Source organism: Anser brachyrhynchus (assembly GCF_964034855.1).
Source record: "Anser brachyrhynchus genome assembly, chromosome: 22".
Classification (NCBI taxonomy): domain Eukaryota; kingdom Metazoa; phylum Chordata; class Aves; order Anseriformes; family Anatidae; genus Anser; species Anser brachyrhynchus.
The window spans coordinates 6161478-6178213 of record NC_137715.1 but is presented as its reverse complement, the minus strand read 5'-3'; the positions used below and the strand labels follow the sequence as shown (position 1 = coordinate 6178213).

The window sequence follows — 16736 nt, the reverse complement described above, 5'->3', positions numbered from 1 at the left end:
GGTTGTTAGCTGCAACGTGGAAAATTGAGAAGGAATGGGCTGGAAGTTTAGAGGAAGAAAACAGAAGGTTGGAAAGGGGAATTATCAGCCAAAGATACAGATGTTTTGGCTGTTGCAGAACAGTGCTTAGACGAAGTCGAGGACTTTTCAGCTTCTCACGCTACCTTCCACCAAGGAGGCTGGAGGTGCAGGTGAAGGTGGGAGGAGACACAACAACACAGTTAAGTGGATTTACTGCTTCCTGCGGTAAATTTTTTTGGAGAGAGGGAGAAAGTTCACACTGCCTGGGGGGTATAAAAGGAACAGTTGGGGTCTGCAGGGCTTGGAGTGTCATTCTTTTCGGTGTCTTGAGAGCTCCATATTTGAGGTGTGCTGAGGGAGGTATGGGGGAAGACAACACAACTAGCCAGGTGCTGCCAAGCCAGACAAGGTGTTAGGGGTGGTGATAGAGGCGGCCCAAGCATCAGGGAAGCAGAGAGTGCCAGCGATGTGGCCGTGGGTGGGTGCCCTCTGTGGCCCATCAGTGTGAGTGCACGTGACCCACTGAACCCACATGCTTTTCCCTGATGACTCCCCACCCTTTAGCCTATGGAACAGGTTGTCCTTGTCCCCTCTGGGCTTTTCGCATCCCATACCCCACTGGAGCCCCGTTCCTCTTGCAAATGCTACGTTATCCCACCAGAACAGGACACAGCCAGAAACCCTGGGCTGCTGCGTAGCATGGTTCCTCCCTTCTTTCTGGGGATGTGGGAGAGAAATCGAGGTGTCTTCTCCTCACACAGGAAATAGGAACATCCTCATGGAGCAGAGAACCCCAGGGTAAAAAGAACAAGCTCAGTGGGCAAGACTGCCCTGACATCAGCCATGGCCAAACAGTGCATGTGCAGAAGAGAAGGCAGTTGTAGCTGAGGAGGTGAGGACCCCTCTGGGAGAGGAGATGAGAGCAGCCCCTTCCCCTGATGTGGCCCCCAGAGTTCCCAGGACCCCTGACTGTGACAATCCTCAACGGTTGCTCCTGCTGGAGGAGGGAGAAACCCCAGGGAGCATTTTGGGCACAGTCAGACCAGAACATTTCTCGTCACTGAATCTCCCCTTGTTCCCCCAGCAGAGTCATTTCCGGCAGCTCTGTTCTCTCGGGGCTGGGAGGTGCTTTTCTGACTCTCTCTCCCTCAGCAAACAGGAGGGTCGGTCTCAGCATGCACCGCGGGTATCTCGTCCTCACTGCCTTCCTGGGGCAACTGCTGGGTAAGTGCTGGCTTTTAATCAAGACATAAATCTTCTTTCCCCAGGAAGCCCTCATAGCCTTACCATGTTTATGTGGGGACCGACTCTTGAATCACAGGGAAAGTGTTGGTAAATGTTGGCTCCCGTTTCTGCTTCTTGGACCGGTTCCTTCTAGATGCTGTTATTCTTTGAAATGAGAAGAAAATACAGAGAGGAGAGACCTGAGGCGCGTCTCCTGTGTTTCGTGTCCTTTCTGTCTATTTCCCTCTGCCTCTCTCTTCTGGTCCACCTACTGTCACCAGAGAAGATTTCATCAGTCTCTGCAGTCCCTCTTTTCTCCCTTTCCTACAGAAACAGCCGGATTGTGTCCAAGTGGATACAGGGACATGAAAGCTCTCCTCCCATGGACATTACCAGGGTGTCCAGTCTGTCTTCTGCCTGATGTGTTCTGCCTGATGTGTTCCTGCCATGGCCTCCAATGTCCTCCTGCTTGTCAGCACAGCCAGGGCTCCCTCTTGCCACTACTCACCTCAGCTTTGTTTATATTGGTGGGACTTGGAGGCCCCTGAGATGAGAGGGATGAGGAAGCAGGTTGAACCTTTTCCCAGTAGCTGCACGGGTGCCTCAACCTGCTGGAGGATGCTGGACCCAGCACACAAAGCCAGGCATGACAGGCTGTGCCCTGGTCCTCTGGGCAGAAGGAGAGCAGGCAGGAGGAGCAGGCACACAGCACAGCTCTCACAGGGTCCGCTCTGGCCAGGGAGCTCTTAGCTCTGCCCCCAAAACACCCTGCTGTGCCCCGGCCTCAGGACCTTCCAGCCCAGTAAAGGACAGGGAGACTTATCTCCCACAGGTCTGAATTCACTCCTGTTTGGCTGCCTGGAGATTTCCTCACAGAGCTGCTGACCTTCTCTTTCTTCCAGAAACCATGGGGCAGGTGTCCGTCACCCAGGAAGAAAGACAAGTCACCGTGGAACAGGGAAACACCTTCCAGACCAATTGCACATACCAGAGCTCCACATTTGATGCATTGCTCTGGTATCATCAGAAGAAGGGACAATCCCCTCAGCTGATTTCTTATCAAGCAGGAAAGGGCACCAAGCAGAAAGACCGTTTCACCACAGAGCTGAACACTGATGGGAAATACAGTGTTCTGCGGCTGAAGGGAGTTGAGCTCTCTGACAGCGCCTTGTACCTCTGTGCTGTGAGTGACACCCTGGTGCAGGGAGCTGCCCTGGCTGAGCAACAACCCCGGATGGGGAGGGGATGTGTGTGTGCAAGGCAGAGCTCTGGGATGGGGCCCTCAGCTCTCCCCTGGCTGCGCTGCTTCCCCTGTTCACTCCAAGAGCTGACAGCCATATTCTCTTTCTCAAACGGGCTGGTGTCTGTGGCTGAGCAGAGAGGGCTGACCCCGACTGGCTGACCTGGACCGCAGGGCTCTACTTTCCTCTCTTCCCAGTCTGACAGAATAGGGCAGAGTCTGCTGGGAGATAAGACTCCCCTAGGGGCTGGCTCTCAGCCCCTCAGCCCCAGGGTGAGTAAATTCCTGCCAGCCCATGTTAAAGCAGCTTGCTTGGAGCCCTGGCCAGCCCAGCCCAGAGACCCCTAGAAGTAGTTCTGACAGAGATTTGCAGGGTTCTTCTCTCTCTTCAATGAGTCAGTCAATAAAATGGATTTGCATCCCAGCCACCAGGTTTTCTCCAGACCTTCAGCCAGTTCATGTCCAAAGCCTGTGCCTAAGGGATAGAACAAATAGAGCAGCCCTTAGTGCCAAAGGCCCAAGAGCTCTCCATGTTCATCACAGTAAGCAATCAGAGCAAGAGATAAATGAAGACCTACAGCCCACTGAGTTCGTTGATGTCTCCTCAGGGGAGCTGGAGGCATTTGCGATCATCCTCAGCCCCTGCACAGGGAGCAGTGTCATAATGACCAGCTCCTGCGGCAGTGGGGGATTGCATGTCTGGGACAAGCTGGGTGTCCTGTAGGCTGCAAATGCCGAGACCAGGCAGGAGAAACGAGGCTGTGCTGGTGAAGCTTCCTCTGTCTCACAAAGCATGCTGAATGTGGTGTTTTGATGTCCTCAGTCTTGAGGAAACTCTTTTGTCTGATTGCAAGAGCAAGAATTGAAGCAACCCGGAGAAAGAAAAGCTTGGCCGAGGCAGCTCCCAGCAGGGGGCAGCCATGGGCCCTCTTTCCTCTGTGCTCTCGCGGAAGGCAGCACCAGCCTCAGCCTTGTCTCAAATTACTACTGCTGAAATTACAACATGAAACCTCAGTCTGACATCATCCCCTTCTGAAACCTTAGAGCCATGGCAAAGGAGAACAGGACCTTTGGGACTGAATTCATTCTTCTGAGCTTAACAGACCATCCCGGCTGGCACATCATCCTCTTTGTCATTACCTTCTCCTCATCCCTCTGAAGGCTATGGGGAATGGCCCCCCTTTGTCACTGTGGGGAGTGACCAGCCCCCCAGTATCCCAATGCACTTTTTCCTCAGCCCGCTCACCTTCTTGGAGAACTTGTACTCCACCACCATTGCTCCCCAAACACTGGAGACTTTCCATGTCATCAGGTGAACCATTTGTGTTTCCAGCTGCCTGCCATAGATATTTTTTCCCCTTCTCCAGGGTATCACTGAGTTTCTCATCTTCACAATGTTGCTCTCCAATTGCCACGCACGAGGCACTGCATAGCACCTCAGTCATGAGAAAGAAACTCATGAGAAACTCATGAGAAAGAAGGAGAACTTCCTGCTCTCCTTCGGAGCATGGGTGCGGAGGGGGTACCAGGAACACCATTGTCCGTTTCTGCTCTGGTGCTGGGCCTCTTCTGAGCCTGGCCTGCAGGACTATAATGCTGAGCAAGATCCTTGACTGTATCCAAACACTTTCCCTATTCCCTTGTCTTTCACTCACCTGGATATCTGCACCCACAGAATGTCTTTTCTGGAGCATGGTGGAGTTCTGCCACCTACAGGGCCACTGAGTTCCAGGGCCTGATGAAAGTTTACCCAAGCTTGGGGAAGAGAAAGCCACTTGGGTTCACAGGGACTGGGGGCTCCAGTGTGTGGCCTGATATGACTGGTAGCAGTACGAACTTGTGGATCCCCTCAGCCCTACGCATCTTGGCAACAGCTGAGCCATGACAGATGCTGTGCTGAAGGGTGATGGGGATGCACAGGGAAGCTCTACCTGCTCTCCATGCCCAGACATGATGCCCATGATCACGTGGTGGAGGAAAGGTGAAAGTGGAGTAGAGACAGAGGGCCTTCCCCAAGACAAATAACCATTCCCAGTTTCTGCAGTCCTTTGGGAACATCTTTGTCTGAGCCTCCATCCCCAGCACAGCTCCACCCAAAGCAATAGGAGCTCTCTTCCCCAAGAGCTGGGGCCTCCAATGTCAACAGCACTTGTCTAGGCGGAGACGTCACAAGTCAAGGACTGGTGTCCATTGGCTGTGGAAGAACTAGGGATGTCTTCCTCAGCTTCAACAGACAGTGCCTGAAAGATGAATTGCTGCAGTATGTCCTGCATTCCAGTGCCTAGAGGCATAAGGCAGTGCCCTCAACCTATTCCCACTAAGGAATGGTTTTCTCCCTTGGTCATCTGTATTCAGAGGAAAAGACCACACAGGGACACACTCAGGGTTGCTGCAAATGTTTATCAAGTCTCAGGAGGGAAATGAGGTGACTCCAAGAGGAGGCCCCGAGATCATAGCACAGCAGGAGCAGACAAAAATCTGTTCAGCTTTTCCAATGGCAGGCTTGCAACAGGGCATCAATCTACCTGGCCCACAAGGGGAGAGGGGCTAGCAGGTCACTCCAGGCTGGTTTCTGGGGGCCTCACGGAAAGCAGAGGGCAAGAAAGAAAAGAAAGAACAAGAGTGTGTGGGAAACAGGATAGATATACATCGGCCATGTTGTCACAGAATCCAGGCAGGCCCCTTCCTGTCTGTCTTTACAGGACAAGTCAGAAATGGTCAGCTCCTCTTAAAACAGCGGCACAAAGTCTGTTCTTCCGTCCATTTTTGTCCAGCAGCATGTTCTGAGTTCCTGGGGTCCTGGTCTGGGGCATTGTCTGGCGTCTTTAGCAGGGGCGGCACCTGCTGCCACAGTAGCGGCTGGTAATACAGGAGAGGTCACAGCAGCCAGAGTTGATGGGGACTCCGTCACAGCTGAGGATGCTGCCAACGGCAGCAGAGGTGGAGGATCCCACAACGGTGTTCTGTGGGAAGGAGCTGAGGATGGGTCCAGGCAGGGTCACCACCACGGGAGAGGGCTCAATGACGATGGTGGAGTTCTGGCACTGCCTGACGCAGGGCTCGTTGCAGCTGCTGGCCAGCGGGGTCGGGCCGCAGGGCTGGCATGGCCGGCACTGGTCATAGCAGGACATGTCTGGGGGTAGGAGGTGCACCTGGGAGAGAGCGCAGGGAGGAAGCAGAACATGGGCGTGCATGAGGAAAAGCCTGTCACCACACCCTGAGGGAACCAAGGCACAGGCAGTGCTGTGAGCTGGAGGCTGTGCAGGGATGTGTGAGGCCTTCTTGGTCTCATCCTGCCAGAGCCCAGAAAGAACCACCAGAGCCTGGCTACACTCTAGGCTCCAGCCCAGGAGCCATCATACTAAAGGCCCAGTCTTCCTCCATGACAAACCTTCTACACCTTGACTCTCCCACAACCAGCAGCCCCAAGATTTGGCATGGAACACAGCTGATAGCAGCTGAGAGGTCCATGTAGTTGAGATCTGCTTTTGGAGAATGAGGGGGACAAGAAGGGGCTTCACACTCACCTTGTTCCCAAGGAGAAGAAGGCCAGAGAAGTGGATGAGAGAGCACAGACCTGGGCTGGCTTTTATACTGGGCCTTAGTTGCCCCATGTCCAGAGGCACCCCTTGAAGCAGGGACTATTTTCTGACAAGCTACTCGTGCATGCAAAACATCCCACCTAATGATACGGGATGTGTGTTGCCTTCCTGTGATTCTGCTTTTCATTTCCTGCTTTATGCCCTTTCCCCAGAAAAGACAACTTCTGAGTGGCAGGAAGGGAGGCCCAAGTATTTCCAGGCAACACACATCAGTGTGGGCAGAAGACTCAGCTCACGTGCTGGAAGAGTCCAGGAAAGGCAAATGAGGTCAGCTTGGGTGACTCCTTAGGGGCTCTTTGGGGCCCTTTTGGCTATAGGTGACCCAGCTCCTGCCTGTGACCCTACCCCTCCTGATACTGCCCTCAGGGAAAACCTGATGGCCTGTTTTGCCTCCTCCTGCTCTGACCCAGGGATGTCTGTATAAGGGGAGAGGTTGTGCAGGGCCCTTTCTGGATCCCAAAAGAAAGGCCCAACAGGACAACGTCTGTTTTAGTTAGAAGGAATAAGAACATGAATGTAGACAGAAAGTAAACCTTTCATGTGCAGGTGACCCTGCCTTCTACCAGCATTGGACAGAGCCGGGTGGTTTTTCCCAAGACACTCAGTGCAGATCCTGTCCATAGAGAATTCCTTCTTCACTCCCATAACTTCATGCCTTTCATTTATTGTTTTAAAAAATAAATAAAATCGTACACCTCCTCCTTACATGATGCAAGCTTGTTTCTGTCATGACACCCACCAGTGATCAGTAGGGGCACTCCAGCACTTTCCCTTACCACTGCTACTCAGGCTAACAAATGGGATTCTCAGGCCTTAAGTGCAAGGCCCAAGAAAGCTGACGTTGTCTTGTCAAGAGCCCTGGCTCCAGTGCCTTCTGCAAGGCTCCCAGTCCACCTCCCCTCTCTACCAAATCAAACCATGTACTTTGACCAAATGTTGTCCAGAATCTTTGCTGCACACTGTGTCACGTTCATGCACATGTTCCTCTCTTGTGGGCACTTGCCTGTACTGGGGCTGCCTGGGACAGAGTTAACATTCCCCACAGCAGCCCCTAGAATGCTGTGCTCTGCGCTTGGAGCTAGAACAGCATTGCCATCACACCAGTGTTGGGGCTATAGTGGAGCAGTGCTGGCACAGCATCAAGACTCTCTCCAAGCCCCCCAAAGCCAGAAGGTAGGGGGTGGGCAAGAGGTGGGGAGGGCACATTATCAGGGCAGCTGACCTAAACCAACCAAAGGGATATTCCGTACTGGATGATGTCACACTCAGCAGTGAAGATGTGAAAGGGGAAGGAAAACCAGGGGTGGGCATATTGAGTCTGTGCTTCCAAACACATTACTTGCTGATGGGAAGTGGAGAATAATTTTCTCTCAATTTGTTTCCAAAAAGCCTTTGCTCATTGGTTTTTGTTTTTTTCTTCCTTTTTCATATATTTACATTATCACTATCTCAACTTTTAAGCCCTTTAGCTTAAATCACATCTCTCCCCACATCTTCCTTTCAGCAGGGGGTATGAGAGAGCTGTGTGGTGGAGTTTAGTTGGCCATCAGTGTGAAACTACGACAGCCTGTGTGCTGGACTTGTGCAAGTGTCTGTGGGTGCAGTTTTGCATGATACCACGCAGGTGTGCAAGAGAAGGTGTGTGTTTGTGAGAACTGTGTGGCCCCCCTCACAAGAAAATGGGCTGGTCACCTCAGGGCATTCTCCACTGCTCTGTCCATGAGCTCCAGAGAGCAGCCAGGGCAAGAAGGAACCTGAGAACAGCTGAACAATCACAGAACAAACCCAGCCCAGAAGTGCCCACAGCACACATGATGAAATGCGGCCTTCTGTATCTGTAGCCCACTGCCTCCCGACCCTAGGAAGTTCACTGCCAATTTCAGTCCCCAACAAGGGTGGGCCCACAACAGGACACAGCTGCACTCCCCATGGCTAGAGAGTTCAAAAGGATGGTGTTAGCTTTATGTACAGGGAGAAAGGCTGAGAAATCCTGTCCTCTTCAAGCAGGCCCAGCCCTACTTAGATCTGCTGCCGGTGCGCTGTCAGTGGTGTCTGGGGTAGGACAGGGGTCCCCCATAGGGAAACCAATGCCACACATACTTCTGTGACTCATGGGCCTGGAGCTGAGTCATGCAGGGGCTGAAACCTTGGGCAGAAGTGGCACTGAACCAGAGGAACATGGGTCCTATTTACCCTGAAGGCGGTCAAGGCCTGGAGCAGATTGCCAAAGAGATGCTAGGGGAGCTCCATCCTTGGAAGAGTTCGGACTTTGCCTGGACTTGATCCTGAGCAACCTGATCTGATGAGACCCGCTCTGAACACAGGGTTGGACTACGTGCGTGCTGGAGGTGCAGCCTGTGATCCTCTGGAGGGTTTCTCAGATGACCTCTCATTCGGACTGCTCAGGAAGCCTGGGGCAACATGCACAGTCACCACATCTCAGCCTTGGAGGGATGCTGTTGAAAAATCACTGTTTCTATTAATTCCCACTGTGACCCTTGATCACATACAGATATCATTCATGACATCAAAAGCGGGTGGAGGGAACAGCACTCATGCACACTGTAAAAGCTCATGCTCATCTAAAAAGATGCATGAACTCATGGATGCACTCACAGACACTCCTGGATGCATACTGAAGTATATTTGGGCACACACAGACAGGTACGTGTGCACACAGTGAAGAAAGCAAATGCTGCTCTCCTGAACTCCAGGGTTCTGATCTCACTTTCTCCTGTCTCTGAAGGAACATCCTGGCTTGCTGAGGCCCTGCTGTGTTTTTCCTCGGAAGATATCAAGAGGTGGAAGACCATGAGTCCTGAGCAGCAACTCCATCTCCTCCTTCCTCCTGCCCCTGGTATCTTCCCACAGGGGTGAGGGGAAGGTCTACAGAGTGGTTTCTTTTGTTGCTGCTGGGTTTGGCTGAGAGATGAGAGCTACTGCTCTTCATTCTGGACTCAGCCATCTACCTCTTGATCCAGACTGGGAATACACTCATGATGGTGGAGCCCAACCAGCCCTTGCATCGTTCCATGTAGTTTGTCTTTGGAAACCTCCCATTCACTGACATGTGCCACGTCTTGGTCAGGATGCCTCTTATGCTTTTAGATGCCTTCTCTGCAGATAGGACAATTTACTTTTCCAGCTGTGTGCTCTGGCTCCTCTGCCTCCACTAGTGGGCCTAAACTGGGATGTCCTCTTCTCACTCATGGCCTATGACCAAGCTGAGTGCATCTGCCACCCACTGCAGTACTCCAGTCTGGTGGGAGGCCTGTGGTCTGAGCTCCTGCTCCCTTCCTTGGCGCAAGTGGCGCTCACCCTTCGTTTGCCCTGCTCTGGCCCTACACAATCACAGCTTCTTCTGGGATTCGCTATCTCTCATGCAGATGGCTTCTGCAGAGAGCTTCTGGACTGCTGAGCTGCTTGACTACAACAGCACCACCAGTTTTCCTGTCCTCCTTGAGCTCCTGCAGGGTGCTCCTGGTCTCCTTCTCAATGTAGACATCTGAGGAGACACAAGACACTGTCTGCTCACTCTCCCTTGGCTGCACTTGTATCATGCCGGGGGCTACATTCCCTCCTCTAAACCCAATCCATTGCCAATGTCTCCCTCAACAAAGTGGTGTCCATCTTCCCCAGGGCTGTGATGCCCTGCTCCATGCACCAAGTCTCCCACTCCCTCTCCTATCCCCTCTCCTCTCCCGTGCCGAAGGAGCTGCCTCAGCCTTTCCCCGCACTCGCCTCCGCGTCCCGGGCTGGGCTGCAGGACGGGCAGAGCCCCGCTGGCAGCAGCCCAAGCCCTGCCCGCCCCCAGGCGCCCAGCACTCGCAGCCCGGGCCAGCCCCCGAGCGGCCCCGGGGCGGAGCTGGCGGCGCCGGGCGGCGGCGGCGGGGAGGAGGCGCCGCGGGCGGAGCAGAGCCGGGGCTGGCGGGGGCAGCGCGGCGCGGGCGGCGGAGCGGCGGGATGCGGCAGGGCCGGGCCGCAGGGCTGGCGGGGCTGGCCGCGGTGCTCCTGGGTGCGCGGGGCTGCCGGCGGCGGGGACGGGACGGGGGCTGCGGGGGGCCGGGGCTGCCCTCGCTGCTGGCCCGCCGGCTTCTCACGGACCTCGCTCCCCTCTGTCCTCCCTCTGCAGCCGTCCCGTCTGCCTCCAGCGAGCTCAGCCGGCCGTTCCCTCCCACCTTGCCTTGCTCCCTGCCTTCCTCCTCTCCTTTCGGCACACCCCCACTCGTTCCTGCCTGCTTCCCTTCTCCTCCTGGCTCGGCTCGGACCCTCCTTCCAAACAGCCCTGCTCCGACCTGGTCCCCAAATAACCATTCCCGGAGAAATGCCTTTGTGTGCTTTCTTCTGAGAAAACGCTCCCATCAGCTGTCAACCGTTTTCGTCTCCCCTCCCCCCACATGACAATTTCAGTAGTAGAAAAGCCCTTTTCTGAGTTGTCTCCTCCTTTTCTTCTTGGCAGTGGCTACAGGCAGAGCCCAGGTGCAGCAGGAGCCGTGGGCAGAGACCAGGGATGGCACCGGCATCAACATCACCTGCTCACACCCCAACATCCAAACCGGCGAGTACATCCAGTGGTACCGTCAGCTCCCGGGCCGAGGCCCCGCATTCCTCGTGAGCAGCCGCAAAGACTCCAGACCAGTGTCAGACCCGGAGGGGTGGCTGTGGGTGGCAGCAGACCGCCGGTCCAGCGCCCTGTGGCTCGCCCAGCCCCGGCTTCGGGACGCGGCGGTGTATTACTGCGCCCTGAGAGCCACGGGGAGAGGAGCCGGGGCTGCGGCCGGGCAGGAACCGTGGCGGGCGGGGCCGGGCGTGTGTGGCGGGGGCGAGGCAGGGGCACAGCCCCCAGGGGGCGCTGCCGCTCCGCCCGCCGGGACCACCTCGCCCCGCAGCCCCGGGGGTTCCCCCGCCAGCCCGGCCCCTCCAAGGCACTCCAGTTCTGCTGAAAGGGTCTGGAGCCTGGGTGTAGCTGAACGGAGATGGCACCAGCCTGGCAGAGACGTGTCCAGGGAAGAGGCACTGAAACACAGCTCCTTTCTCCTGAGCCCTCCTTTTCCTCACGCTGCAACAATCACCCTCTGGTACTGCCAACTTCAGGCCCCAGCAAGGACCGTGTCAGGACAGTTTGGGTCCTTGGTTTAATTCAAGGTAACAATGTTTGGAGTGCCTCAGCGTGGCTGTCCATCGAACACCTTGGGATGTATAGGAGAAGCAGACTGCTGTGAGGCTCCTGATAGTGCCTGTCAGTGAGGGATTTCCACCCCTGGACACTGCCAGGTCCTCCTGGGAGTCAGTGCCGGAGCCAGGCCCATCTCCTGACACCTGTCTATAAAGGCCTGCCAGCATTGCCTCAGAAATGCATCGCAGAGGGGACAGATTCCCATCCAGCCCACGTCAGGCTGGTTCTCCTGAAGGCAAAGGGGTAGCTCCACATGAGGAATTTCACAGCAAAGGGGTTTGCTCAGCTTAGTGGGTGTCTCATCCAAGCTAAGCTGCCTTGTGCAAACACAGAAGCAGATCCCACCCACAGTTTTATCCATTTTCCAATGACACGTGCCCAGACCTTCACCCAAGGTTGACATACTGTCTCCTGGGGCATTGAAGGTAGGGAATAAACAGTAGGGCAATTAAGAAACCAATGTCTCCAGGATCTACCAGTCCTGTATTGAGTTGCAACACAGGCCAAGCCCTTCCAGGGCAATGGGCCATCCCAACAAACCAGAAATGTTTGTCAGAGCTCTGCCTGGGTCTCTTTCCTGTGGTCTACCCCACACCTTAGCCCTGGCAGTGCCATTCCTTCACTTGGGCTAGACTGGTTACGTTCTCTTGCAGCTGTGGCTGATTCCATTCCTCTGACACCAGGAAAGACAAAGGGTCCACCCCAGCACACCTTTGGCTCTTCTCTCTTGCCTGCATGGTTGATTCCTTCTGGACATGACAAGGCTGTACCAAGCAGGGCCATACGTGGATCTCTAAGGAAACAGCTCTGTAATCGAGCAGGGACAGGGTGCCCTGCTGATGGGAGCTGTTACAGAGGTAACCAGGCTCTAATGAGAAACTGCAGACATCAGGGGGCTGCAAAGCACTGACAGGAAAAATGTCTGCCAGCAGTCGAACTGGGCCTGGAAACAATGGGCATCCTTGAAGTGCAGCTGGGCACCAGAGCGCTGCAAACATCCTGAAGATAGCCTCTACATAAAGGAAAGAAGAAAGAGAGAAACAACCTTCTGCCTGAGTGGGAGCAAACCAAACGGTCAGGAAAAGTGGAAAGGAATGTGAGGAAGTCCCTGTGAGTGCAGGTCCTGGGCCTGAGGAAAGCTGCTGCATGGTTGGGGGCAAGTGGGCAGCACAGAGCAGCGTGGGGGCATGCAAACTGCTTGCTGTCTTTGCACTGAGCCAGCCCATGGGGGTGCAGGGTCCTCAGGGACTGGAGATTGCCGTGTATGGTCCATTACGGCTAACACCAATGCTGACTTGTGAAGGGGGTCGGTCCTGCATGTGTGCCACCACCTGGGCCCTGCGAAGTGCTGTGCTGGGGGCAGTTGGGCCTCATGGGACACATGTTCCTGCCGCACATGCCCATGTGTGCTGGCCATAGCCCCGAGGTGGGGCAAAAGAGGGGAGATGAAGGTGGAGTAGAAGCGGTGGGGCATCCCTGCACTTATTCCACCCATTCCCCACATCTGCCATCCGTCTTCTGTCCCCACCTGCTTACCCCGCACAGCACTGTCCTGAGCAAGAGGAAGCCCGTTCCTAAGAGCCTGCAGGGTGCTCAGGCTCCACAGCCTCCCACAGACTCATAGCTTTTCCCGTGAGGACAGCAGAGGTTGTGCTCTCTGTTTGCAGGACAGGGGGAGCTGTGGGCAGAGACGCTGCAAGGCAAGGGTAGATTGCCCCTTGCTCTGTGAAAGCCAGGGATGTCTTCTGCAGCTGCAAGGGGCAGTGCCCAAGAGAGAACTCTCTGCAGCGTGTCGCAACCTCCCATTCTTCTGGGGGTGGGGAAGAGGCTACTTAAACACCCATCTTGTACCCAGCAAGGGCAAAACCATTCTCCCTGGGCAGCTCAAGAGGGCATACACGGAGGGAAAATAACATCTACAGCCAAGTCTGGGATGCAGAAATCTTTAATGAGTGTACAGAGGAAAAGCAGGTCACTCTGAGCAGAGGCCCCTCAGTGCAGGGATCACCAGGGCCTACTGAGAGGCAGCGTCCCTTGCCCATGGCGCAGATCATGCAGGGCATGTGTCTGCTGTTACCGCAGTGGGAGGGCGGTCTCTGAGGAGCCCCACAGCCCATGGGAGAAGAAGAACACAAAGAAAAGGGAGAGAAAGAGGTAGGTGGAGGGATGGAAGGAGAGACATGGGGCATGTTTTGAGAAATCTCGGGGTAGCCTCTGGTCTGGCTCCTGCCAATGTCTGCCAGAGGAGGTGAGGAAAGTCAGTCATTCTGCAAGCAATGGCCTGAAGATTACTCCTTCTATTGTCCAGCACCATGGTCGTGCTGGAACCCCAGGGCCATGGCCAGTGGCTTTAGCAGGGCAGGCACCTTCTGCCACCGTAGCGGCTGGAAATGCCCGAGAGGTCACAGCAGCCAGAGGTGATGGGGACTCCGTCACAGCTGAGGATGCTGCCAACGGCAGCAGAGGTGGAGGATCCCACAACGGTGTTCTGCGGGAAGGAGCTGAGGATGGGTCCGGGCAGGGTCACCACCACAGGAGAGGGCTCAATGACGACGGTGGAGTTCTGGCACTGCCTGACGCAGGGCTCGTTGCAGCTGCTGGCCAGTGGGGTCGGGCCACAGGGCCGGCATGGCAGGCACTGGTTGTAGCAGGACATGTCTTGGGGCTGGAGATGCACCTGGGAGAGAGGGCAGAGAGGAAGCAGAGCGCGTGGGTAGGTGAGGAGCAGCCCTGTTACCCAAAACAAAGGAGCCAAGACAACTGTTGAGGGTGGATGTGGAGGCTGTGCCAGGAGGCTCATGGTTCTCATCGCTTTGTCCTGACAGGGCCCTTCAAAGAGCAGCCTGAACCAATGAGACAATCCCGTAGCGCGTAATCCAAAAAGCTGCCTCAGCACCATGTCCCAGCCTCTCTCTACACAGAATGTCTCTCTCCACCCCTCTCCCATGGCAAAGAACTCCAAGACCCAGCATAGCACTGAACCACCATCAGATGTGATGTCTATTGATGCAAGATCCCTTCTAGTTCAGAAGAGGAGGAGAGAGGGCTTCAGACTCACCTGGTTCCCGAGGAGGATGAGGCGAGAGAATTGGATGAGAGAGCAGGGAGCTGGGCTGCCTTTTATACTGGTACTTCATTGCCGCAGGCCCAGGGGCAACCTTGGCAGAGGTAACAATTTTCTGACAAGCTCATCTTGAATGCAAACCGTTCCAACAGATGTTATGGTCTGTGTGTTGGTTTCCTGCACTGCTGCCTTTTCATTTCCAGATCTAGGCCATGGCCATACCGCAGTGATGGATTCTTTAGAGTGCTGGGATGAAATGTCCAAGGATTTCTAGGGCAGGAATGCATCAGTGAGGGCAGAAGACTCACCGGAAGTGCTGGACGGGTCCCCTCTGATCATCTTCATGGCTCTCCTCTGGACCCACTCTAACAGGTCTATATCTTTCTCATGCTGGGGGCCCCAAAGCTGAACACAGCACTCCAGGTGGGGTCTCAGTGAAGCAGAGCAGAGATAAGCTCTCTAATCTAATTAGAGCAGATTGAGCTCTCCTAACTTACTCATCAGACAATGTCTCTGTATTCTTTCCAGGTTACCTGTCCTTGCTCCCACCTTCTATGGCCTTCTCTGTCATGTTTGAGTTTAGCCAGTTGCTCCATGTTCATCCACTCAGGTCTCCTGGCATTTTGCCTGACTCTGTCTTTGTTGGGATGCATCGCTCCTGAGCTTGGAGGAGGTGATCCTTGAATATTAACCAGCCTTCTTGGGCCCATCTCCCCGTCAGGGCTTTGTATCATGGTACACTTCCAAGCAGACGTCTGAGCAGGCCAAAGTCTGCTCTCCAGAAGTCCAGGGCATGAAGTCTGTTGTGCTTCCTCCTCGCTGTGCTCAGGATCCTCAATTCCACCATTCCAGAATATAGCACCTCTCCTCACAGGCTCACCTTGTGCACTCACCTGAGGGCCTGCTTGCTTGTGTTCACACATCTGCTCTTGTCTTGTGAAAACTTGTGTGCAGATGGCTTAGCGTGAACGCACGTGGGTGCACAGATTTGTGCATGACTCCATGCAGGTATAGATGAGCACATGCGTGTGTCCTTGTTTCCCCTTTATCATGAGGGATTTCCACCCCTGGACACTGCCAGGTCCTCCTGGGAGTCAGTGCTGGAGCCAGGCCCATCTCCTCACACCTGTCTATAAAGGCCTGCCAGCATTGTCTCAGAAATGCATCGCAGAGGGCACAGATTCCCATCCAGCCCACGTCAGGCTGGTTCTCCTGAAGGCACAGGGGCAGCTGTCGCTCCTCCCTGTGTGGGATTTCACAGCAAAGGGATCACACAGTGCCAAGAGTAAACTGATCCTCCGCTTGTGCCAGATAGATGCTCAGCATTTGGAGTGCTTCAGCATGGCTGACGACCAAACACCATGTTCATAGTTCTTGGGAGGCCTTCCCAGGGCCCTGACCAGTTTGTGCATGGTCCCCAACCGGGGCACACAGGTGGTGACAGCATAGGTCACAAGGGGGCTTCGGAGAATGCAGGAAGGCTGCAGAAGGGGGCTGACCAGAGCCTCAGGATGGTGCAAAGGAGCAAAGAAAAGGATTTTCCTCTTGGGCAGGAAGCACCCCCAGAGTAATGCGGGGTGGGGGCTGGCTGCCGAGGAAGCAGAGCCTCAGGAAAGGGTTTTGGGTGCAGGAGGCACCCAGCCACACACGAGCCAGCAGCGCGCCCTTGCAGCAAAGGCAGCCAACGGCCTGCGGAGCTGGGGGGGTCAGGGGGTGCCCCGCAGTGCGTGGGGCCGGGCAGGTGGGGCGGGGGCGAGGCGGGGGCACAGCCACAGCCGGAGCCACGTGGGGGCGCTGCCGGTGCTTGGAAGTCCCCTTGCAGGGCCCGGAGTTAAACAGCACGGGCCCGAGGGAACATCGGAACAGCCACGCTGGGTTTCCTTCGTTTTCTGCAGTGGTCTCGTTTCAGGAGCTTGTTGTACAGGCTTTGTCCCAAGCCCAAATCCAGCACCTCTGGCGCTGAGATGACGTCCTGGCAACACAACAAATGTCTGTGCTGGACACTGCCTCTAGTGACACCTTTTGGAACCTTGGATCTTGCCAAAGGACTGAGGCGTTGAGGAGTTTGCTGCACTAGTCAGCGCCGTTGAAGGTGTGCCCTTGGAGCAGGATTCACTCCTGTCTGTGTGTGCAGAGGTGCTGACTGCTGAGCAGAGGGCTGTGGTGGGGCGTCCTTCCCTGCCAGAGGGAGACTGAGGCTCTGCCTGGGGGGGGCTTTCTGAGCTGGCTCTGTCAATGGAGATATTTCCTTGCAGAGCCTTCCCCCTTGCCCAGGGAAGAGGTGAAGTATAACCAGACTGGCAGAGAAAGTTGGGTACCTGGGTCTGTGCCTGGTCCTACCTCCATCCACGCAGCCCCTAGGGAAGAAGAGGACAGGGACAGGGAAGAAGGGCAGCAAAAGGCATCCCT

The 16736-nt window shown here is 55.2% G+C and overlaps 3 protein-coding genes across 4 annotated transcripts in view; 1 reads left to right on the top strand and 2 right to left on the bottom strand.

The window, feature by feature from the left end:
- The window catches only part of LOC308181526 (M1-specific T cell receptor alpha chain-like), a 401071-nt gene that overhangs the window by 135520 nt on the left and 248815 nt on the right, over nt 1-16736 (top strand). The window lies entirely within an intron of this gene.
- On the bottom strand, nt 1300-7569 carry LOC308181558 (feather keratin Cos2-3-like). The gene has a single exon (XM_080564945.1). The coding sequence runs from the start codon at nt 5677-5679 to the stop codon at nt 5311-5313; it is 369 nt and encodes a 122-aa protein (XP_080421071.1). The 5' UTR covers nt 5680-7569; the 3' UTR covers nt 1300-5310.
- LOC308181538 (feather keratin Cos2-3-like) lies at nt 13209-15656 on the bottom strand. The gene has a single exon (XM_080564931.1). The coding sequence runs from the start codon at nt 14208-14210 to the stop codon at nt 13614-13616; it is 597 nt and encodes a 198-aa protein (XP_080421057.1). The 5' UTR covers nt 14211-15656; the 3' UTR covers nt 13209-13613.